The 22,504-nt window shown below is 49.4% G+C and overlaps 2 protein-coding genes across 6 annotated transcripts in view; one reads left to right on the top strand and one right to left on the bottom strand.

Moving 5' to 3' along the window:
- Window positions 1-3,568, top strand: part of Znf106 (zinc finger protein 106) — a 58,495-nt gene extending 54,927 nt beyond the window's left edge. Inside the window, 1 exon segment of the mRNA XM_028854410.2 lies at window positions 12-3,568. Within this exon segment, the coding sequence (XP_028710243.1) occupies window positions 12-68 (57 nt within the window). The 3' untranslated portion in view covers window positions 69-3,568.
- A 1,373-nt stretch (window positions 3,569-4,941) lies between these two features.
- The window catches only part of Capn3 (calpain 3), a 34,009-nt gene continuing 16,446 nt past the window's right edge, over window positions 4,942-22,504 (bottom strand). For 3 of the 5 annotated variants that reach the window (XM_037205157.1, XM_037205152.1, XM_037205155.1), the window contains 18 exons: window positions 21,809-21,892; window positions 20,611-20,696; window positions 18,326-18,403; window positions 17,374-17,534; window positions 15,542-15,711; window positions 15,239-15,250; window positions 14,442-14,650; window positions 13,493-13,529; window positions 11,267-11,284; window positions 9,030-9,143; window positions 8,225-8,302; window positions 7,837-7,894; window positions 7,688-7,752; window positions 7,204-7,272; window positions 7,037-7,115; window positions 6,721-6,837; window positions 5,755-5,813; window positions 4,942-5,418 (listed from right to left, as the gene is read on the bottom strand). In XM_037205157.1, the coding sequence (XP_037061052.1) occupies window positions 5,392-5,418; window positions 5,755-5,813; window positions 6,721-6,837; window positions 7,037-7,115; window positions 7,204-7,272; window positions 7,688-7,752; window positions 7,837-7,894; window positions 8,225-8,302; window positions 9,030-9,143; window positions 11,267-11,284; window positions 13,493-13,529; window positions 14,442-14,650; window positions 15,239-15,250; window positions 15,542-15,711; window positions 17,374-17,534; window positions 18,326-18,403; window positions 20,611-20,696; window positions 21,809-21,892 (1,521 nt within the window). In that variant the 3' untranslated portion in view covers window positions 4,942-5,391. Of the gene's footprint in view, window positions 5,419-5,754; window positions 5,814-6,720; window positions 6,838-7,036; window positions 7,116-7,203; window positions 7,273-7,687; window positions 7,895-8,224; window positions 8,303-9,029; window positions 9,144-11,266; window positions 11,285-13,492; window positions 13,530-14,441; window positions 14,651-15,238; window positions 15,251-15,541; window positions 15,712-17,373; window positions 17,535-18,325; window positions 18,404-20,610; window positions 20,697-21,808; window positions 21,893-22,504 lie in introns of all 5 variants that reach the window. The other 2 variants (XM_037205156.1, XM_037205154.1) reach the window with 2 other exon arrangements.

The raw sequence follows: 22,504 nt of genomic DNA, 5'->3' as shown, positions 1-22,504 counted from the left end.
TCTCCCCCTAGGACGTTGCAGGACATATTGAGCGGCATGCTGAAGATGACAGCAAAATGGATTCGTGAAGTGTTTTGCCTCCCATGTTGGGAAGTCATTTGTAAACTATTTTCACATTGGCCCCTCGCACAGGCCACTCTGTCCCTCTCCAGTGAAGCTGGGAAGGAGAAAGTGGTTCACAGCCAGACCTACCACTAGCAAAGTCTGGGCAGTCTGTGGGGTGATAGGTTACATACAAGTCAAGTCTGTGCTGGAGCGTGTAAGGGTGACGTTAGGCGGATTCTAAAGAACCGTACCATACTCTTCTGGGAGAGATGACATACAGAGATTTATGCTACTAGACTATAGGTGTTTATTAAAGATTCAGATATTAATTGGTTACCCAGTTTGATCCTAATCATACACATATTTTATTGATTCAGTTTGTCATTTCTGCTTTATGTCTTATGATGGCTTATGATAGGTTTTTCAGGATCGGTTTTAGTTCCTCCTTTTGAAATAACTGGGTATTTAAATTTGAAACAAATCTTTTTCTTTTTTTTTTAAATAATTATGTGCAGTGTTTCACTATGAAGTGCTCTGTAGATGGATAAAGCTGGCTGTAGGTACAAAAGGAAACGTGGTAGAGGCCTGAGAACCAGCCAGCTGCTCTGCTCGCTGTAGTTTAGACTTCAGACAAGTCCACGACGACCAGTCCCTAAAGGCAGCGTTTACCAGTAAACTGCTCCAGAGTGCGGAGTGGTGCCTCCCCTCCCCTCTGCGCTCACTGGCTGCTTGAACTGAAGGCGACCTTTGTCCTCTCTCCATCTTCTGGCTCACAGAGCCTTGGCGCCTTTTGGGTTGCCCCATTACCAGCCCCCATCTCTTATTGTCTTGCTGTGCCTAGAGCAATGTGCAGGGAGCTGACGGGGCTCTCAGCTTACTCGCAGCACCCTAGATAGGGGAGCTGGGATGAGCATCTGGATTCAGCTGACAGGACATCAAACAGGCCTTCCGTGACGTAACTTCTGAAGCAGCGTCTACCTTCACATTCATGCCAGCTAAGGAGGTGGAGTGTGGTGATGGAAAGGCAGACACTGGTAGTGCCCATGTTACATGCCTTAGCAGGATTTCTCTGTGCCTGGGTTTTCTCAAGACTTGTATGTAAAACTAAGCAAGTGTTACTTCCTAATATTTTGTTTCTGAGTTCTCAAAACTCAGGTTCTTCAGAGGGAGAGGACTCTCATGGCACATACCCTAGCTTCAGGATGCAATGCTTTCTGGTACTAGGATTGCAGACTCTGTTTTTGTACCTGGCCTGATCAGACCTCCTCATACGCTCTAGGGCAGGGTAACTCCGCCAGGGATTGATGGATAGGCTTCAAGCCTGTCTGTGAGTCCTCTGAAATTGCACGAAAGACTAAGTATGTCTTTTTTGTTTTCCCCTAGGAATGAGTCTAGTAGTTCTTACTGGATCCAGAAAATGTTAAGAACAAATCTAGGGGCTAATACTAGCTCATGAGTGACCCACAAATGAGGGGCTGGTCACATGTGGCCTATTGTGTAGGGAAACTTTTGTTAACCACATGGCTTAGATGTGAAGAGAACCATTGTATGACGCTGAGATTTTATTGACAAAGCATTTATGCTATTTCTGTGTAAGATTGAAAACCTTTCCGACCTCTCTCCTCCATTTTCTGTAAGGGTGACCAGAGGAGCCACACTTCTGTGGGTCTGGGAAGTGATTTCTTAGGAAAGTTCACTTGGGTTTCACTTGGAATAACCTGCATTATTCTTTGAGCTACAGCATCTCGAGTTTCCACATTGGCAGGGCAGTGTGCTGAGGAAGCACAGGTTCCCCGCTCACCCAAGGGAATTAGGAAGGGAGGAGAGTGGTGGGGCCATGTGCATCAGGGAGAAGAGTGTAAGGTGTTGACCAGTGGTGAGGAATGCTTGAGGGCCGTCGGGCTTGCACCCCGACGCGATTAGTAGGAACTGTGGTCCGAGTTCCCCTTGGTACCATTGTGTGCACGCATCTGCCCGCTTACCCGAGTGTGGGGGGCACTTGCACCGGCGATTCCTCATTTCACAGGGCTTTCTTTGAAGCAGTGTGGTGACTTCAAGAACAGGTGGAATTGTTTTGAGCATCAGATCTCTGTTCTCCAGGTTGAGCGGTCTAGGGTTGCCCTGAGAATGAAGAGCCCTGGTTTCTTGGCTCCTCAGCAGTGGCTGCCTGTGGAGACAGACTGTGACTGCTTCTTAAGTTGTTCATTATGTTGGTCATTCATGATCGGCCTCCAGTTCCCCTCAGAAGGGGCAGCTCAGGTCTGTGCTGACTTTCGTTGGGTAATTTGAAGGAGAAGGAAAGTGACTAATAAATAACCTCCAAAAGCCAAGACATTTCTAAGGAGTACTTGCAGGTCATTTTTATTTTTAAATTCTTGATGCCTAGTCCAGCAGCTCAAAGCAAAGAAAATCTTAAAAAATCCTTTTGTGTTTATAATAACGGTTCTAATAAAATAACCAGCCACTTTCAATTTTTTTTTTTTTTTTCAAGTTTTCACTTAGGTTCAAAACACATTTTGGCTTACTTTGCTCATCTGTAAACAATGCAAATAAAAAACCGGCAAAATGTGTCCTGACATCACTGAAGTCCGAGGAGCCGCTGTCTAATACTGTTCTTACTGTTCTTGTCGGGAAGACGTTCATTTGGGAGAGTTAGCGCTGGAAATTCCAATTCCTGGACTACAGTGTATCCAAGCCAGCACTTTTAGGATTGAAGTGATTGTTGCCAACAAAGGTTTTTTGGTTTTTGTTTTGTTTTGTTTTGTTTTGTTTTCTTCTGGTAGATTTATGTATGGGACAATTTCAGTGCATGGGCATGTGGCTGAGTTGCTGGGTGTAGGTCACACTTACGAGAATGACACAGTATTATTTTATGGAAGAGAATTCATTGGGAAGGAAATTGAAGAATATTGTGAAGTAGGGTTTGAACAACACCTACCTTGTGGTTTGGTTAAATAGCTGCGATTTGCATATGCTTACTTAGCGAATTTGTTCCTGTTGCTTGAAGGAGAGTGCTAGAATTACTGTATGGCTGTACTTGGCATACTTAAGTGGTGGCTTCATCTCTGTCCTGTCACTGAGAACCTTGGGTTTCAGGGAGGTGGCCTGATAGGCAGGAAAGGAGGAAGCTGTGGTGGGGGTGTGTTGGGTCACACTTCCATATGCAGATATGTGTGAAACCTTGTGTAAATTAACCTACCATTTACCATACAACAACCGTGTCTTCACCTCCAACCCCAAGGACATGGCCCAGGCCAGCCCAGAAGCAGCCCAGTGCTGGCAGAGGGTGGCGAAGGAAAGGCTGTGGGGGGGGTAGATGCCCAGAGCTGCCCAGCACCTTGGTTTCTTACTGTATTTCAATACTAAAAATGGATCAGGAGAAATGTCAGGTGACATTTGACTGCAAAATTATTTCTAAACAGCCTTCTTACATTTTGGTATAAAAGCTGTGAACTTCATAACTTTGTAAGCGAGATATAAAGCAAATACAAGAAGAGAATAAAGTACTTTGACTAAGTGTTCATTTCGTTACTTTGTGTTTTCATGATCAGCCTTTTCCATTTGGGCATAAAGAACAAGACTGTGGGTAGGAAACATGGTGCTTGTATCTGTGCCACAGACCCACCGAAGGTCTAGATTAAACTCAGGGTCAGGGGTTGTTTTAATGTCAGATAGGCCAGTGAGCAGAGGAGCTAGGATGAAAAAAAAAAAAAAATCACTTCTCTCCTGTAGTAACTGGCCCATCGTGTTACCCATTTATTTGACTTAAAATTAGTTTATTTCATACATACAGTGTACTTTGATCACCGCCCCATTCATCTCCTCCTACTGCCCCTATGTGTTCCACACCAGCGATCCTGAGCTCAAGAACTAGCAGTAGTGAGGCTAGAGGGCTGGCTCGGGGGTTCAGAGCACTGGCTGCTCTTCCAGAGGACTTGGCTGTGGTTCCCAGCACCCACATGGCTCTCACAGCCATCTCTAGCTCCCAGTCCTAGGGAACCTGGTGCCCTCTTCTGACCCTACAGACACCAGGCAGATGTGAGGTGCTCACACATGGAAGTGGCAAAGCACTGGTGCACGTAAACCAAGATTACAATAAGAAGAGGAGCAGCCGGAGGAGGCGTGGTTTCAGTGGGACTCAAGCCTTTGATTCTGTATGTTTTCCCCATCATTTTATCCTGGAACGGGAGCTTTTCTCCATTTATACACTAGCCAGACACATCCCTTCCAATACTGGACAGTCAGGTATATCCGTAGACCAAACAGGGTTTTCTTGGTGTTGTGTAAATGTGTGCAGGTGTAGAGGTCAGACTGACTTTGGGCGTTTTCCTCTCTCTCCCTTTGTGTGCATGTGGTGTGTGCACACTTGTGGAGGCTGGGTTGATACTGTCTTCCTGGATCACTCTCCACAAGCCCAGGTCTCTTTAACCCAGAGCCTGCCAAGCCACCTAGTCTAGCTGATCAGTTTGTGCCAGGGATCCTTTCTTTGTCTCTCTTGGGATGGGATTACAGGTGGGTGATCACTCCAACAGGCATTTACATTTATGTGGGTGCTGGGGATCCAGACTCAGCATTTTTACCCAGTGAGCCATCGCCCCAATCCTTCTACCTTATTTTTTGAGACAGGCTCTCACCAAACATTGTCCCTTTGGCTAGACTAGCTGGCCAGAAAGCCTGTAGAGTTCCTCTGTCTTTGCTCTGCAGTACTGGAGTTACAGGTGTGAGCTACCATGCTTGGCTTTTAGGGATCCACCCTGGGGTCCTCATGCTTGAATACCCCTTGTACCCACTGAACCATCTCCCTAGCCCCAAACTAGGTCTTTATGGAGGTGATAGACGAAAGTATGGCTGAAAGACAGTCGTGCTGTGGCTGAGAAATGTTAATAAAACAATGGAACCAGCCATGCATGTGCCTTTATTTAACTGTTTTCAGAGTGCAGCCAAATTTTTGTCAGATATCTCCAAGCATCAGCCCTGTTTACCCCAGAGTAAACCCATCCTAAAACTGGCAGAACTGAGTGCAGACTTGGCGACTGGGTTCCTGTATGAGTGAGTACCACTAGCTGGTGCTGTGGACAGCCCAGCGCAAGCTAAGTCAAGAATCAGCAGACCACCCAGTGAAGCTGCAGCTGGCTCAGGCAGACACTAGCCTTCCGGTGGCAAAGAGTTCTCCCAAGCACCAGGCTGGGCACCGAGATTGAGGGCAAAATGGAGAAGGAACAAGGCCAGAAGCCCCCTAGGTTTTGTGGAGGTGCAGCCGCTGGATTCTTTGTGGTACATGGCTCTAGCTGGGTTGGGTTGGGTTGGGTCGGAATCTTGGTTGATCTTGCATGAGGCCTGTCTGGTTCAGGCATACATGGTAAGCTGCAGCCACTGAAAGAGGAAGCCCCCGATCAGTACAAAAGCATGCAAAGAGGCCTGTCAGCCCTAGGATCTCTTGCATTGGGAAGGGGATAAGGGGGCAAGGGAAGGTTCTTAAAAAGAGCCAACAGCTCCTTTTCCCTGGGTCTTTTCTAGGAAAGTGTTTTCTGGCAGTGCAACTTGGGGAGCTCTCAAGGTACCCCCCATTGGTCTCTCCAGGAACCACAGTCTTCATTAGGCTCCCTTTCAAGTGCCTGTCCTGGGAGTGAGGAACACTGGCTCCAGTCTGCCTCGCTGACCTCACCTTGCGTTTGATGGTGCGGAGGACGTGCTGTTTGTTATGCTTACCTCGAGAACGTTCAGTTTGATGATGCCATCTCCGTCCTTGTCGAATGCGTTAAAAGCTCCTGTGTGAAAGAAAGCATAGGCCAAGAGCCAGTCGCTCCCTCCGCCACCGCTGTTTGCACCCTCCTAGGACTTTGGCTCAGTTTGCTCGTGTTTGCTTTTTAAAGAATTTGTTATTGTGTGTGCATGTGGGCACATACCACAGAACACATGGAGAGCTTGGAGGGCAACTCTGGAATTGGTTCTTTCCTTCTGCCTCCTGGGTTTTGGCCATTGAACTCAGGCCATCAGACACATGCAGCTGAGTCATCTTGCCAGCCCTTGTATTACTGAACTAAGGTCTATTCCCCTACCTCTAGTACCTGCTGGATCACAAGTGAGCATGAGCTGACTGCTCAGATCTGTAATTCAGGAAGCCCCTGTGCTGAATGAATGCTGTCCTTCCACACAAATCCATGCGGAACATAACCTGCATCTCCCTTTCCTTGGCCTACGGAGACTAATGGCTGATATGCAGCCTCGGTGCAGGAGACTGGGCAGTTGGCAGGCTGAGCTCTTACTGCCAGAGCTGTGCCATGGGGAAAGGGGTTGAGAGAGCTGAAGGGTAGCCAGCCCCTCACTCACTGTGGTGGTTTGGATGGAAATGGCCCCATAGGCCCATAGGGAGTGGCACTATTAGGAGGTGTGGCCTTGTTAGAAGACATGTCACTCACTGGGGGTGGGCTTTAAGGTCATGTTCAAGCCAGGCCCAGTGTCACTCTCTCTTCCTGCTGCCTGCTGATCCTGACAGAGAACTCCAGCTACCTCTCCAGCACCATGTCTGCCTGCATGCTGCCATGATTCCTGCCATGATGATAATGGACTAAACCTTTGAGCTGTAAGCCAGTCCCAATGAAATGTTTCCTTGTAAGAGTTGCCATGGTCATGGTGTCTCTTCAGAGCAATAGGAACCTTAACTGAGACACTTACTGAACATCCCTTCCAGCCTGACGAAGCAGCAAATGAAACTGTCGAAGTCGATGTTCATGTGTTTGTCTGCATAGCGCATGGTGATGATGTCATAGAGTTGGCTGTTGAGGTGGAAGCCTTGGAAGCGCAGGGAGAGGATAGGGGAGTGAAGTTCTCAGGCTTTGCAGTCTCCCTTCTCCACGTCCTGGCCACACTGGCTTGGGAAAGAAGCTCCCCTCCCCCTTTCTCTAACAGGGCCCTAGTAGTCTAGCCTCCCATCCCCTCCTGCACTCCCCAGCTCTCGGGTCTGCATCTTCTACCCTCGTCCCCACGGCACCTGCATCATTGACTGCATTTCGCATCTCATAGCTGTTGATGGTGCCGGAATGGTCTGTGTCATAGTGTTTGAAGATTTTCTGAAAATAGAAAATTCGAAGATAGCAGTTACACACTTAATCCCAAGTTAACCATGTCCATCACTCCCACATTAGACTCTCATCCTACCTGCCAGGCCTTGATCTTTTTCCAGAGGTGATGGAACTCTTGCAGATTCAGCCTCCCAGAGCCATCTGTCTGGAGGATGGATGTCAGGGCCACAGGCACATAGTAAGATCCCCCTGAACTGGGAGGAGGAGTATCTAGGATACTATGCAGGGAAGGCGGAGCAACCAGTATCCAATACCGGGACTCCTGATTCCAGATTCTATCCTTCCCCTTCATTCTTAATCAGAGTTCCTACCATCTCTGTAGCCCACAGAGCCTGTCCCCCAAGAATAATCCTTGTTTGGGCAGCATCCCAAGCAAGATTTCAGGCCTGCAGTATGACAGGAGATAACGACCAGCCAAAACCCAGTATCCTTCCCTAAGCACCCCTGTCGGCCCGATTGTCTGAGTCAAGATCCCCTTAAGTCTTTCCCTAGGCATGGCCACCCCTAATTGTTCCCCTGGCTCTATGTAAGAGGACTGGGGATGGTGGCGGAAAGGATACATCCATGAGAGCTATCATGCTTCGGCAAGACTCCAGCGTGAACCCTTGTGTCTTCAGGTCCTTGTCTGGGGGGATGGAGAAGGGTGAGGAGCTGCTTTCAGACACCTGCGGCCCCTGCCCATCCCCCGCATCTGGCATGAGTGGCTCACGTTTGTTCACCACCGTGTTAAGGACGTTCTTGAGTTCATCTGCACAGATCTCCATGTCCTGAGGGAGAGGAAGATTGTGAAGGGCAGAGCAACTAGTGGACAAGTAGCAGCTGTCCACCCTTGTAAGCTCCCCTGTCTTCTGCCATGGGAAGCTGGGGCTTTTCTGGGCAAGACAGGCCAGTTTCCACACCCTCAGCTGTACAGACTACAAGGAGCAGCTCATAACCAGAAGGCTCTGGCCACCCCATGTTGGTGTTAGTTCCGAACCCAAAGGCACGGGTTTCTTTGATGTGATACACATCTTCTGGTTCTCCCAAACCAAAATGGCTTTCTGCTAAACGGTGAGTCTCTTGTGTTGGGAGCCCTGGGCTAGAAGGGAAACACGTACATCGCCTGCAATTTGCCTGAAGATGTTCCGGAACTGTTGCTGCTCCTCAGTCTCCTGGTCCGTGTGGCCAGGCCCTGCCTGTGAGGACACAACGGAGACATGGGAACCCAGACCTCACTCCCCCACACAGCCCCACAAAGCGACAGTAGCTGGCACAGGCTCATTTTCTCAGACTGCCCGCTGAGCCCGAGCTCAGCGGCTCCCCACTCGCTGCCTCTCTAGCCCTGGCACCTCAGGCCGAAGGACACATTCGCCATGCCAACATGCAGACAGCATCCTCGATCCTCTCCCCACTCTCCTCCAGATAGAACTTTCTCTACTGTTTTGAGCCTGACTATTCCAGCCAGGTCCTCTAGCCACCTCTGTCTTTGTGGCCAAGTCCTTAAAGGACCCTCTCCCCAGCCCACTATGTGGATACTCCCGGGTAGAGCACACGGCCCCCCGAGTTCTGCAGGACTGCATGGCTGCTGTCCTTGTCAACAACTCTGAACCGAGGACAGGTCAGCCTGGCTCTCTCCAGCAGGCTCTCTCAGCCTTTGTCTCCCCTTGCTCTCTTGTCCTGACTAGAGAAGCTCCAGCAGGCTCTCCTATCACTCCCATCCCGGGACTAGTTTGGCGTGGCAGCCGACCTAAGGCATGTATCCAAGAAGTACCCCAAAGTTCAAAGGAGTCAGCGGGGTGATTCCAAGCCCCTCGATGTTGAAGAGACCCTCCCTGGGAGCCGCCACAGCCCCAGGGGACCCCTAGAGCATAGCGGAGCCCCGCTGCGAGCTAAACGGCCCACCCATGGCACATGCTCAGAAACCTGTGGGGCTTTCCCTGGCTTATCGGGCCCTGCTTTGTCTTTGCCCTCCTCTGCCTCCTGGTCCACACCCAGCTCCTTGTTGCTGTTTGCTCTGTCTGAAACGAAGATGATGGGCTGGGGAGGGGAGGGGGATGGGGAGGGCAGGAAGGAAGCAAGGATTACAGGCTGGTAGGCACAAGAGGCAGCCTCCTCCCCCCGGAGCAGCTTTGTCCAATGAGGAGAAAATGGTCACACTCAGGAGCTCCTGAGTCTCAGTTCAAGTTCCATCTCTGCACTGACAAGCTGTGTGACTGGGGGAGAGATGCCAAGCCTCTCTGGTCCTCTGTGTGTGTGTGTGTGTGTGTGTGTGTGTGTGTGTGTGTGTTTTGCTGAGTCTCACTGTGTAGCCCAGGCTAATCTTGAGTACGCCATGCTTGGCTCGAATCTCAGTTCTTTCTCACTTTTGTTCGTATTTTTAAAATTTTTTTAATATTTTTAAAAATTATTAATGTGCTATATAAAGTTAATGGGTATATTATTATTATTATTATTATTATTATTATTATTATTATTATTATATGGTTTTGGTTTTTCGAGACAGGTTTTCTCTGTGTAGCTTTGCGCCTTTCCTGGAACTCACTTGGTAGCCCAGGCTGGCCTCGAACTCACAGAGATCCCCCTGGCTCTGCCTCCCAAGTGCTGGGATTAAAGGCGTGTGCCACCCCACCCCACCCCCAGCTATGGGTACATTATTTTACCACACACATTTCTTCTAATTGATAGTACAAAGTAGTACATATAAAAATTCTAAGGGCTGCGAGGTAGTGGTACACGCATTTGATCCCAGCACTCAGGAGGAAGAGCCAGGCAGATCTCTGTGAGTTGGAGGCCAGCCTGATCTACAGAGCGAGAGCCAGGACAGGCACCAAAACTAGACAGAGAAACCCTGTCTCGAAAAAAAACAGAAAAAAAAATTCTAAGAATGCTGAAAGCATATGATGTACATCAGCGATTTTCAAATATTTTTGAGTCTCAGCCACAAAAGTAGCCTGACTAGGGAGGCCCCACTGTCCTCCCATGCTGTTTAGGTCACCCAAGGGGACACATGGGAAAACCGCTCTGCCAGCCTTGGCTCCAGAAGGCTCCTTAGACCCCAGCATGCTCTTCTAAACAACAGCTCTTGCCCAAGCAAATAAAGCGTGTGGGGGATCTCTGAACAAACAGAAGTGATAGAGGGCACCAGTGGACAGGGTACAGCCATGGCAGCTCACATGCAGGTCTCGACAACACAGGCCTTGGAGTGTAAGGGGCACTAGGGAGGTAAGGACAAGAGACTGTCTCAGAGTAGACATATGTGGTCCTGGTTCCAGCGTCCCTACTTGCTAGATGGGTGCCCTTGGGCACATCACTTCACTTCTCTGAATGTGAACCCTTACTTTTTTTTTTTTTTTTTTTTTTTTTTTTTGGTTTTTCGAGACAGGGTTTCTCTGCGTAGCTTTGTGCCTTTCCTGGAGCTCACTTGGTAGCCCAGGCTGGCCTCGAACTCACAGCGATCCGCCTGGCTCTGCCTCCCGAGTGCTGGGATTAAGGACGTGCGCCACCACCGCCCGGCCAAACCCTTACTTTTGAAAAGCATAAACAGTACTTACCTTGTAGATGCTATTATATGGGGGAAGGGAGAGGCGGGGAGGGGTTGCTACAAGCACAGCACGGAGTACATGCTCCCTCTGGTCTGGACCAGCACCCACGCTAGAACCTCTGCGATGGATTCCCAGGACCACCGTGGGCACCCGCACCAAACCTTGTCTGATGCCCGTGGCGTTTGAGAGCACAATGATGGGAGGCCACCTGGCCCCGGTGCCGCCTACACAGATGGCGGGAGGCCACCTGGCCCCGGTGCCGCCCACACAGATGGCGGGAGACCACCTGGCCCCGGTGCCGCCTACACAGATGGCGGGAGGCCACCCGGCCCCGGTGCCGCCTATGTGGCCTCAGGAAGACTCATTTGTCTAGACATTTTCTTCCTCTAGAAGCAGGGCTGAGAACGGAATCACTGTCCTGGGATTACTGTGAGATCGCGGTGACACATGACAAGCCCCCGAAGAGCACCCAAGCCCGGCAGAGGCTCCAAGGAGAGAAGGAAGAAGCGCATCTTATACATGCCACACAGGTACACACACATGCGTACATACACATGCATGCATGTACACACAACCATGCATGCATGGTGCCCTGCCCACTCACCCTGTTATACCCACCTTGTTTTTTTTCTTTTTCTGCATAGAAACGGAAGACAGTAAATGGGGAACAGGTGAAAATCAAGTTTCTAGGATAGCCAGTGCTCGAGGCTCTGGGGTCCAGATACTGTGAGCAATTGGAGCTTAAAAGGGTACGAAGGCCAGCGAGATGGCTCAGTGGGTAAAGGCACTTGCCACCAAGCCTGACGACCAAGTGTGACCCATACAGTAAAAGAAGAGAACTGACTGCCACAGCGAACGCAGATGATAAACACTTTTTTTTTCAATTTTTTTTTTTTTTTTTTTTTTTTTTTTTTTTTTTTTTTTTAAGACAGGGTTTCTCCGTGTAGTTTTAGTGCTTGGTTATAAAACACAATTTTTAAAGAGCATTCTCCCAAGCCAGGCGGTAGTGGTGCACACCTTTAATCCCAGCACTTGGAAGGCAGAGACAGGTGGATCTCTGTGAGTTCAAGGCCAGCCTGGGCTACAGAGTGAATTCCAGGGAAGGCGCAAAGCTACACAGAGAAACCCTGTCTAAAAAAAACAAAAACAAAACAACAAAAAAAGAACATTCTCCCTCCACATCAAGAGACTGACAGGTGGTGGCACACACCTTTAACCCCAGCATTCAGGAGACAGAGGCAGGTGATCTCTGAATTTGAAGCCATCCTGTTCTACACACACAGAAAGTTCCAGGTCAACCAGAACTACACACAGAGAAACCCTGTCTTGAAACACCCCAAAATAAAGAGAGACACAGTTGCTACACTTTGTTCTGCCTATCCACTGCTGGGATGGAAAAGGACCTTCCCAGTCTTTAAAAATAAAATTGGTTACCAAAATGTGACTCACTCAAACCTGTGTGAAAATGAGTTTGCTTTAAGAGATCTTGTTTTACTATTTAGGCAGACATTTAACAGGGAGATTTAATGTGAGTTGCTGGGTTTGGGGGCCTCCTTTGTAAAACCAGAAGATTTGGCAATTACACTGGGCTGCCATTTCCTGTGGCAACAGTCAGCTGAGCCCTGTTGTCCCTCTAAGTCAAGTGTCATTTGAAAGCCATTGGCAAACACAGCTCTGTGGGACACCAGAATCCCTACAGTGACCTGCTGCACTCACGGGACATGCCAGCTCCTATAAGTCACCCTCCTCCCCTTTGTGCTAGAGTTGAGTCTAGGGCCTTGGGGATGAAGTCTGGAGTGTGCAACTCAAGTGATACAACTCTACACTGATCCAGCATCCAAGGGAATGAAGAGCAAGGTACACCTAACACTAAAAGGAGATGTGCAGCGGCCAGGAAGGTGTCTGGTTGCCACACTAGCACGGAGTCAGCATTATGATCACGGAAGTCACTCCATGAAGCCATCCAGTAGGGCATTTGTCCTGACTCAAGTCACACCCACTGAGAACAGCCCAAAGCTCCACAGCAGACCTGAGAACCCTCAGTCCACCCCTCCGTACACACACACACACACACACACACACACACACACACACACACACACACACACACACACACACATTCTGTGCTTCTGTAGGCCAGAAGATAAGAGACTCTGAACTTGAGTTCTTAGCCTCCTTGCCTGCCACTTCCTGCCTCTGGGAATGCAAGGAAGCCATCTAACCCTACTGAGCCACCACCTTCTCCTGTGAAAAGCTGAGATGAAAACCTCATCCACTTCTCAGAATGTTCAAAAAAATGATGCGAACCACACATGTGAAGAGTGCTTGGAAATACCGTGTGGTGCACACGCTGCCCTGGCGTTCCACACGTAGGAGCTTATTGATTTAAAGCCCACAAGCGTGGCCAGGGCAGCATTATTATCCCCTTCTGCAGAGCAGAAAACTGAGTCAGAGGGGTTCTGTAACTTGTCCAGGTCACCAAGGTGGGAGGTGAATGATCCAGGTTCTGACCCTGGGTCCTAAGCCCAGTACACTTCCTTTTCTCTGTGTGAGAAATCGGGCGTGACCCAACCTCATAACCCAATGTTAGCCACCGTTGCCATGGCTTCCCAAGTCCAGCTGCCTTCCTCTAACTGATAAAATACTTCCTCCTCATCACACTCCCCAGCTTCTGACTGGCCGAATGGTTCTTCAATGGAAGAATCATTTTCCTTCCGCCCTGCACGTTAGCCTGCCCTTGCTAATACCCACTCTCCCCACCTGCCCCTGCCCGGTGGGAATGTGATGCTCCCTCCCTCCCCTGCCGCCCCAGATTGTCTCACATCTAAGAGCCTCGCCACTTACCACTGGCCGATCCACAGAGATTGTGTTTTCAGCTTCCCTGTGAAAAACACAAACATTGAGTGTCTCGGTACCCCTGGACCAAGCAGGAAGCCCTCCAAGAATTTGTTCAGGCCATATGGCTTCTTGGTGGTCAAGGTGACAGTAAATCTGAAAGAACCCTGAGACTACACATTCACCTGGGAGCCACCCCCCTGTAAGCAATGTCTCCAGCAAAGCACGGGAGCACCACCACTTGTTGGTGTCAGAGCTCCCACAGATCACCGCCGAGTTACCTCCTCCCTGCATCCCTTCCAGAGTGTCTGCGACTACCAGTGCATCTGTGGCCAAAGGCACATGTGCAGCCTTGCTGGTTTCCCTGGCTTTTCCACCACCATCAATGTCCATTATACCTACTGCTGATCATTTCTATAATTCTAAAATGTCACAGTGTTTCCTTGTCCGTTGTCCCTGGAGTGTGAAGCTCCCTGAAGGCAGCAAATTTCTTCTGTATAATTCACTTCCCTAAACCCAGCCCCTAGAATAGTACTTGGGCACAGTGGGTACTCCAGAAGAAATACCTGCAGGATGAATGGAGCGAATACATTTTTGTGGGCTACTCTGGTGCCACGGGGCTATAATTGCAACTCCTTAGGAGGCTGGGATCAGAGGATCAAAGGTTTGAGACCAATCTGAGTGAGTTCAAGGCCAGCCTGGGGCACTCAGTTAAACCCTGTCTCAAAAGAGGAAGATGAAAGCCATGACGGAGCGCTTGCCTGGCATGCACGAGGCCCTGGGTTTCATGGCCAGTGCTTGCAGAAAGTAATCAAACACGTGAAGGAAACGGAGCAATGGCTCAGGAGTGGAGGATGGCAAAGGTCAGCGGGTATCGGTCCAGCTGCCTCTGGGCTATAGGATGGGCCAGATGAGCAACCTCTTAGGGGCAGGTAGGGAGAGTCAGGCTGGTACTCACTCAGAGAGATTCCTCTTTTCAGAGAAGACCCGGAGGATGAATTCCCCCTCCTGATGGGGCTCATAGGTGGAAGGCACAATGACGTACTCGCTGGGGGGCAGGCGGAAGCGCTGGGACACTTCCCGCATGTTGATGTAGGTTTTGCTTCTGGCCTTGGAGGCGTTGTACAAGAAAAAGTCCTTCTGCAGGTGCTGCTTATTCCCGTGCATCTGAGGACGAGAAGCCAAGACACCCGAGCCCCTTGGAGGGTTGCCTGGACCCCCTCACAGTCCCCTGCAAGGGCTCCTTCCTAACTCGTTCATTTCACAGTCTTCACCTACCTACTTCCAATTCCCAAGGCCTCCGATTGCTCAGTGTCATGGGCATTCCGGATCTCACTTCCCCTTCTTTTTGTGATTTAGAAATGAAGGTCAGGTCTATACTTTCCCTAGACAGGACCACTCACCAGAACTGATGATCCTCAACTCCAAATCCCTCTGGTTGATAAGTGCCCCAAAGATGGGGAAGGACCTTGACTGGAAGGAGGTGAGTTCCCTATCCTAGAAAGCAGCAACCTTTAGATCATGGCTCTGTGAGTGTATACTTGCACAAGTGTGAGAGAATGAGTGTGTGAAGGTTTGTGTGTTTGATGGGTAGGGTATCCTGGTGGAAGGGAGAACATGCACATTATGGGGTACGGTACCCTCCTATCAGCCTTGCTCATCAACCCTACCAGGAAGCTTCTCTGGGAGCCACAGACAGACTTAGGACCCCCAACGAATGCTGCACACCACTGCCGGCCACTGCCACTGCTATACCTCTTTGGGAACCTGGAAACAAAATAGAAAAACAACAGCCCTGGTGTGAATGAGGGTACAGAGTTGGCTGATGGGAATGCCAGCAAGTATAGAGTGACTATAGACTCTACCTCCTGCTACCACCCTGCCAGGCCCAGTCAGACCCAATGCCCCCAATGCTGCTAACAAACATGTGTGGGCCTGAGAACAGGAGCCCTGGTGGTCCCTGAGGACAAGAAAAGCCAGAAGGCCCTGCTGGAAACTCTCAATTCTCCCCACTGGAGAGGTGTGTTTCCTGTGCTGGAGTGAGCGGAGTCTTCATACCTCGTAGATTGCGAAGCCAATGGTGAAGAGGTTGGCTCCCAGCTTCCGGTCCTTGCGACGATTCTTCTGCATCAGAGCCACCAGGAAGCTGCAGATCACCTCCGAGTCATCGGGGTCATCATCCTCCTCCAGGAGCTTTAGACGGTACTGCGGGTTGGTCCAGAAAGTGTCTATGCCCCCCACAAAAGGAAATGCATGTTCAGATATGGAGAAAGGGCAGGAAGGAAAATGAGCCGGGGAACCTGTCTCCTAGGTCCCCTTTGTGAGGGGTAGTTTAAAGATTTTTATTGGTATGTGTACCATGTGCGTGCCTGGTGCCTATGGAGTTCAGACAAGGACTGCCATGTGAGTGCTGGGAACCAAACCTTGGTCCTCTGCAAGAGCAATAAGTGCTCTTTACCACCGAGCAACCTCTCCAGTCCCCATTAAATGCATTTTGACTTAGAATTAAGACAGAATTGCCAGACATTTCTGAAATGGCCCTAAAGTTACTGCTGCCATTTTATACTACTTGTTTCTATAAATGGAATTCTCAAGATTGACAAATAAAAAAAAATGTTGAAGATGCTCTGTGTCCTACCATATCTAACATTCAGCAAGATTTAAATATTTGTGTAAAAGTAAATAAATACATCTATCTCATTAACATACCTCCTCCTTCTCCTCCTCCTTCTTCTAACAAGACAGGGTTTCACTATGTAGCCCTGGCTGTCCTGGAACTCACTCTGTAGACCAGGCTGGCCTCAAACTCAGAGATCTGCCTGCTGCTGCTGGAATTAAAGGTGTGTGCCACCATTGCTAGGCATGACTTCTACTTTCTAACTGACTCCTACATTCTAAGGACACCTCAGCTACATATCTTAGCTCAGTTTCTTGTCTAACTTCCCCCCTTTCTACCCACCCATTTCCTCTCATTTATTTACTTTTTATATTCATCATAAACCACTTCTGAGTGTTGTGTGTATATGATGTGTGTGTGTTTGTGTGTGAAAGCAGGTGCATGCATGCCATGGCATGGGCATGGAGGTCAAAGGGCAACCTTGAGCTTCAGCCCTCTCCTTCCACCTTGCTTGAGGGTCTAAGCTTCTGGGAATTCTCTTGTTCCCATTTCCCGTATTACTGTAGATCATTGGGGTTATGGACACACTACTTACCATGCCTGACTTTTATGTGGGTTCTGGGGATCCAGACTCTCTTGATCAGGCAAGCTCTTTATATGCTGAATCTCTCTATCCTCTTCATTGTGTTTTTATCATATAGCCAAGTCTACTCTAAAATGCAGATGACTTCAATTCTCTATTACAAACCTTTGCCTTGATAGTCAGCGGGTACCTCAAACGTTTCACGACATAAACTGAAGTCCTTTATCTATATGTTCACAACCAACCACATCAAAAACAACACACCCACTTTTGTTCCATGTAGCTTATATTACAATATTGACTCATCCACTTGGATCATTGTTCTGGGGCCCTTGGTATCATTCATTATTCCTTCCCTAAATCTGAATTCTCCCCTCCATCTCTGAAGACACTGACTTGTGAGGCTCTCAGCATTTCTGCCGTGGACTACTATAGTATCCTCAAGTCCACCTTCACCAGGATTGGCATGGCATTCCAACAGTTTCCTGCTTCAGCCTTTGCTACCAGCAAATGTAAAAAAATGGGAGTTGCTCCCAGCTCCCTATTGGAGATTGCTCAGCAGGGCTGTTTCCTTCCTTAAATGAGGAGGATCTAATGAGACAGTGCATGCCTTAAGCTTAGGACAGACTCAGTAAATGACAGTTAATAGTATTCTGCCCAGGCCCCTCCCCCATCCCAAGTGTCTCCTACCTGGGAAGTTGCGGCAGCCACCAGCAGAACAGCCCCGCACCCAGCGGCCCTCGTTTACAGACACGGTCCAGGTCTGTAGCTTGTCAGACTCCAGGGCGTCAGCTGTGAGGTTACAGATCTCCAGCTTTGTGAAATGGTAGACAAAGTCATCATAGGACATCCTGGGAGGTGAAAAGAGGAGAGACTCACACAGGCTGGGGAAGGGAAGATTCAAGGGATAATACAGCCCAATAAAGTCCCCAGAAGACCCTGACATTGTCGTTTGTTTGCTCATTTGCTTTTGAGAGAGGATTTCATGGTGTAGTCTAGGTTGACCCTGAACTTTCGATCTTCCTGCCTGTCTACCAAGTGATGAACTTAGAGGCGTGTGCCTGGCACCGCCATTTCTGACATAGTGACCCCAAATTATCACCACATCTTATAGTAATGACTCCTCATTTGTCTATGATGAGAGAGAGCCGGCTGGAAAATCATTCTTCAAAATGTTACTGTTAATGTGCCATTCAAATGTTAATGTGCCATTGCCAGGCACATTTTAGGCACAGGGGAAAGTGCTGTCACTTGGGGAAAGATATTTTTAAGGCTAATGACATCACAAATAAATGCATCTGGGTCCCGAGGGAACACAGGACTTGTAAGGGACGTTCCTGTCAACTGAGACTCAGAAGGCTGTCACGAGCAGAATAAGGGTGGTACTGGGCATCAGGTAAGAAAAGCCTCTCCACTCAGAAGAGAGCTGTGTCAGAGCCAGCGCACAAGGGTGGCTGGAACAAGACCTGCCGTGTGCTGGCCTGGGTTTGAGCTCAGTCATCGCTAGGACCTGGAAATCTCTTTTCAGAACCTCATCTTTGCTGGGCCTTGAGCTTGAGTGGGAAAACAGGGTCCAGATGGAACCTGGTGGCTTCTGATTGGGAACTGAGGTTTCACCTCCCTGCCTGGGTCATGAACTTACCAGAACTCTCCATCCTCGGTGACCTGGTGCTGTAGACGGGCCTTCTCATCTTTGTCCACAAAGCTCCAGTCCTTCCAACTGATAGGAAAATGGAGGGATTAAGGAAGGAGGAGGAAGAATGGGGGGGGGCCCTAATGTGGGCTGGGACAGAGGAACAGAGAAATACTAAGTTGGAGAAGCCCGCATCCAGATCACAGTCAGTATGAGCCATCAAAATGCAGCTCCCCCCCTCCCCCCGTGGAAAGGCCTATAATCATTTCCTGCCACCTTCAATACTAAGACCACACTCCTTGAAGGGGTTCACAAGCGCTTCACTGTCTCTGGCTGAATCTTCTAGCCTCCTCATTAAGAGCTCAATTCTGCAAATAGGCAAACCGGGATTCTCCTTTGATAACAGACAGCTGTGTCCTTCGATAGGTCAGTTGATCTGTCTGTCAGCTTTGACTTCCTCAGTTACCAAAGGGAAATATTGCATCATCTACCCAGGAACTATGGTGAGTTCATCAAAACTAAGAAAAGGTCCAGCACGTAAATGGCTCTTCTTTCCAGGCAGGAAACAGCATGGCACTGTTTCTAAGACTGGATGCTTTTATACTTTCTCTTCCAGAAAGAAGAAGTAAGCACATTCGTGCCTCAGGCTCCCTGAGTTAGAATTAAGCTAAATGGGGTTCAGGGTGTGCTTGGAGTTGGGGTGCCATGGAGCCAAAGTGGAGATTTCTAGGAGACATGACCCCCCATTCAGCAGCTCCTGCAAGAGAGGAGTCAGTAGGAAGTGTGTTAAGGCACCAGGTTAGCCTGGAAAACACGGCAAGGTCATTGTGGGTGACTTGGACTAGCAGAAGAGACAATGACGGGAGACGGAGGGCCTCCCACAGCGCAGAGTTCACGCAGCACTACCCCCAAGTAACCCACCCCACCTAAAGCTCCCACAGCACAGAGTTCACGAAGCACTACTCCCAAGTAACCCTCCCCCGTAAAGTATGAAGGGCTCTATCTTTGTGATCCCGCCACTGAACCTTAAACCACAGGAACAAGTCTGTGCTTCCGCATTCCTCTCTACATCCCTAGGAGCATACTGTCAGCCCCAAGAAAGGAATTGCCACTTGGATGAGGGAAGGGGTAGGAATGACGTGAGTGTAGGAGGCAGCAAGTTCACAATCGGCATCTTGTGGGTCGACTGAGAGATGACTTACTCATAGACTAGCCTAAGAGCTCAGCCCTCTGCCTCCTAGTTAGCAGGTGATCAATAAACACTTGCTAAGCGAATGAATGTGCGGCTGGCAGACTCTGGAGTAACGGTGTACTGCTACAGTACGTGTAGAAGTCTGTCAGAACAGAGCCCTACAGGGCCAGGGTGTGGGTCCGGTCACTGGTCGATCAAGTCTTACTGTTCAAGCGCAAAGGGCTGCCTGTCATTTAGAAGGGACAACCTGGCCTCAGTGACTGAGAGAACCCAGAAGGGCTGTAAAGTTCTGGAGCCTCTGATGACTCCTCAGGTGGTTGTCTTGTCTTTAGTCTATTCTTTTCAGAGGTAAGCAGTAAAATTCTTTCACAGGCCAGGCAGCGGTGGCGCACGCCTTTAATCCCAGCACTCCGGGAGGCAGAGGTAGGCAGATCTCTGTGAGTTTGAGGCCAGCCTGGTCTACAGAGCGAGATCCAGGACAGGCACCAAAACTACATGGAGAAACCCTGTCTTGAAAAGAAAAAAAAAAATCTTTCCCAGGACTTCTGGGACTTCATATATGGACATCAAAGGAGAGGCTGTCTTAGCCTCAGTTAAGCACTTTCCCCGGCGCCTCATAGACTCCCCATAAGAGCCACCACAAGTGCTGGTACTGCTTCCATTTTACAGAAGAGGCGAAGAGATACGAAGAAGGAAATTGCCTGTTTAGCCCAGAACCCCGTACTGAGACTCTTCTGGAATCATTCCGTTTGCTGGGCAGTAGTGGTCCACATACCTTTAATTCCAGCACTTGGGAGGCAGAGGAAGGTGGATCTCTTGAGTTCGAAGCTATCCTGGTCTACAGAGTGAGTTCCAGGACAGCCGGGACTATACAGAGAAACCTTGTCTTGAACCCCCACCCCAAAATCATTCCTTTCAAGTCTATAACCATCATTTTGTTCCCATTTCCACCTCCAGCCCTTTTGGGGAGCCCACACCTGTGCTTCTCTGCAGGCCATTGGTTTGGGGGTGATGTCGCACCAGCACCAACAGTACTCTCGTGGTTTGGTACCCAGCCCCGAGTGGCCTCAGGCTCCGTGGCCCCGTGGTCTGCCTCACCTACCCATCACTCCAAGAGCCGTTCCACTCCACCTGGCCCCAGGGGTTCCGCAGCCGAACCAGCTTCACCTTCTCGCCTTTGAACAGGGCCTGGGGCAAAGAGACAACGCTCTGAAGCTCGGGAGCAAGTTTGGAAAGATGGGGTGTCTAACTTGCTCTGAGGGCTGGGGTGGAAGCTGAGAGAATCCAGTATGAGAGCTGCCTGCCTGGCCCTGGCCTGGTGGACAATCCAGAAGCTTGCTGACAGGGTAAGGACTCTGGCCATTGTATGTGTGGGTGGCAGGGATAAGCATCTATGGTGAGGCTCTAGAAACATATTAAGTTTAATATTAAGTATTAAGTATTTCTGTGTGGGTTTTCCTTTATTTCCCTTTTGTTATTATTGTTCTTTATGTGGACGTATGAGTTATGTGCACCACATGCCTGCGGGTGCCTGAGCAGGCCAGAGGCTGTCAGATCCCCGGAACTGGAATTAGAGATGGGCATGAGTTGGCTGATGGCACCGGAACCAAACCCAGGTCCTCTGGAAGAGCAAAAAGTGCTCTTTACTTATTATAAGTGCTGAGCCACCTTTCCAGCTCCTATTTTTAGTATGTGTGTGTGTGGGTGCATGTATGTGCACATATGTGTGCGATGTGAGGGGGTGTGCCTGTGTCTCAGCGCACACGTGTGCATCAGAGGACAACTTTCTGGAGTCCGGTCCTCTCCTTCTATTGTGGGTTCCAGGTTTGAACTCAAGTCTTCAGGCTTGCTCAGTAAGTGCTTTGACCAACTGAGTCACCTCACCAGCCTTCTGTGTGGGTTTTTAAAAAGCCTCCTGCTGGCTAAAGTCCAGATGCCAGTTCTAGACAGACCAATTAGAAAAAGATGCCCAGTCTCCAGTCACGTGCAGTGGGGGGTGCAGACACAGCCTCCCTCAGCCCACTCGTTTCTTCAGGGCATAAAAGGCCCAACTGCGTGTTACAGCCTCACAATGGTCCTGCCTGGGAAATGACCCAGGAAATTTCAGAAACCCCACATAACATAAGCCTCTGTGTGTTTACTTGGGGGACACTAGTAGGAGAGATTTTTCCTCACCACCGGCAGGCTGGGACAACTGGCAAGCTCTTTGAGTGAGGAAGGAGGTACAGAAATTTAAGTCCTGACTTTCAGAGATCAACTCAGCTGTGTTTCTACACCCTGCCAGATTCCACACGACTCACCTCCTCCAGCCCAGTGACTGAATAGGCATGACCTTTCACCAGCCCACAGGCCATTCTTGTTTCATACTGCACAGGAACAATCGTCTGTAGAGCAATAACCAGACAGCCTGTCAGGAGTTGGGGCAAGAAGTTCTACCCCTGCTGGAGACAAGGGTTCATATTGGTTCATCTCTGAGTTATCTCAGACTGAGGATGGCTCACTTCCCTGCCAGGACGCCTTATGGCCAGGATCAGACCCTCACTGGTTTTCTGAGAGCAGCAGGAAGATGCAGCCTCAGACTCCTAGCTCATCACGCTGCCTTGATGGCCAGAGAGCAAGGTGGGTGCTGGAATTGAAGGTGAGTGAAAAGATTTGTCTCTCCTTTCTAGACCCCTCAGAGGAGCAGAAGGGACATCTGGGGTCTATCTGCCTTCCCCTGAGCCCATGCAGAGTTGACTATTCCCAAAAGAAGGAACTGAGAAATAAAACCTACAGATATAAACTTTTCTCTTGACATTACCTCACTTCCCTCACGTTTACCTAGAACATGGAAGTCAGGAAAACCCCGTCCCTACTCCTAATACTGGGAATACAGGACGGTTCCCTGCTGCGGCATGACTACACCTGAGTACAGGGAGCGCTGTCTCAGTTCAAGTGGTAGCCTGGAGGGTTCTTCGGCAGAAGGGTAGATTAGCAAGGGCCTTTGAGTGCTCCAT

This window comes from Peromyscus leucopus, chromosome 4, assembly GCF_004664715.2.
Source record: "Peromyscus leucopus breed LL Stock chromosome 4, UCI_PerLeu_2.1, whole genome shotgun sequence".
Classification (NCBI taxonomy): Eukaryota; Metazoa; Chordata; class Mammalia; order Rodentia; family Cricetidae; genus Peromyscus; species Peromyscus leucopus.
The sequence above is the reverse complement of the archived record's forward strand: the minus strand, read 5'-3'. Positions and strand labels throughout refer to the sequence as shown.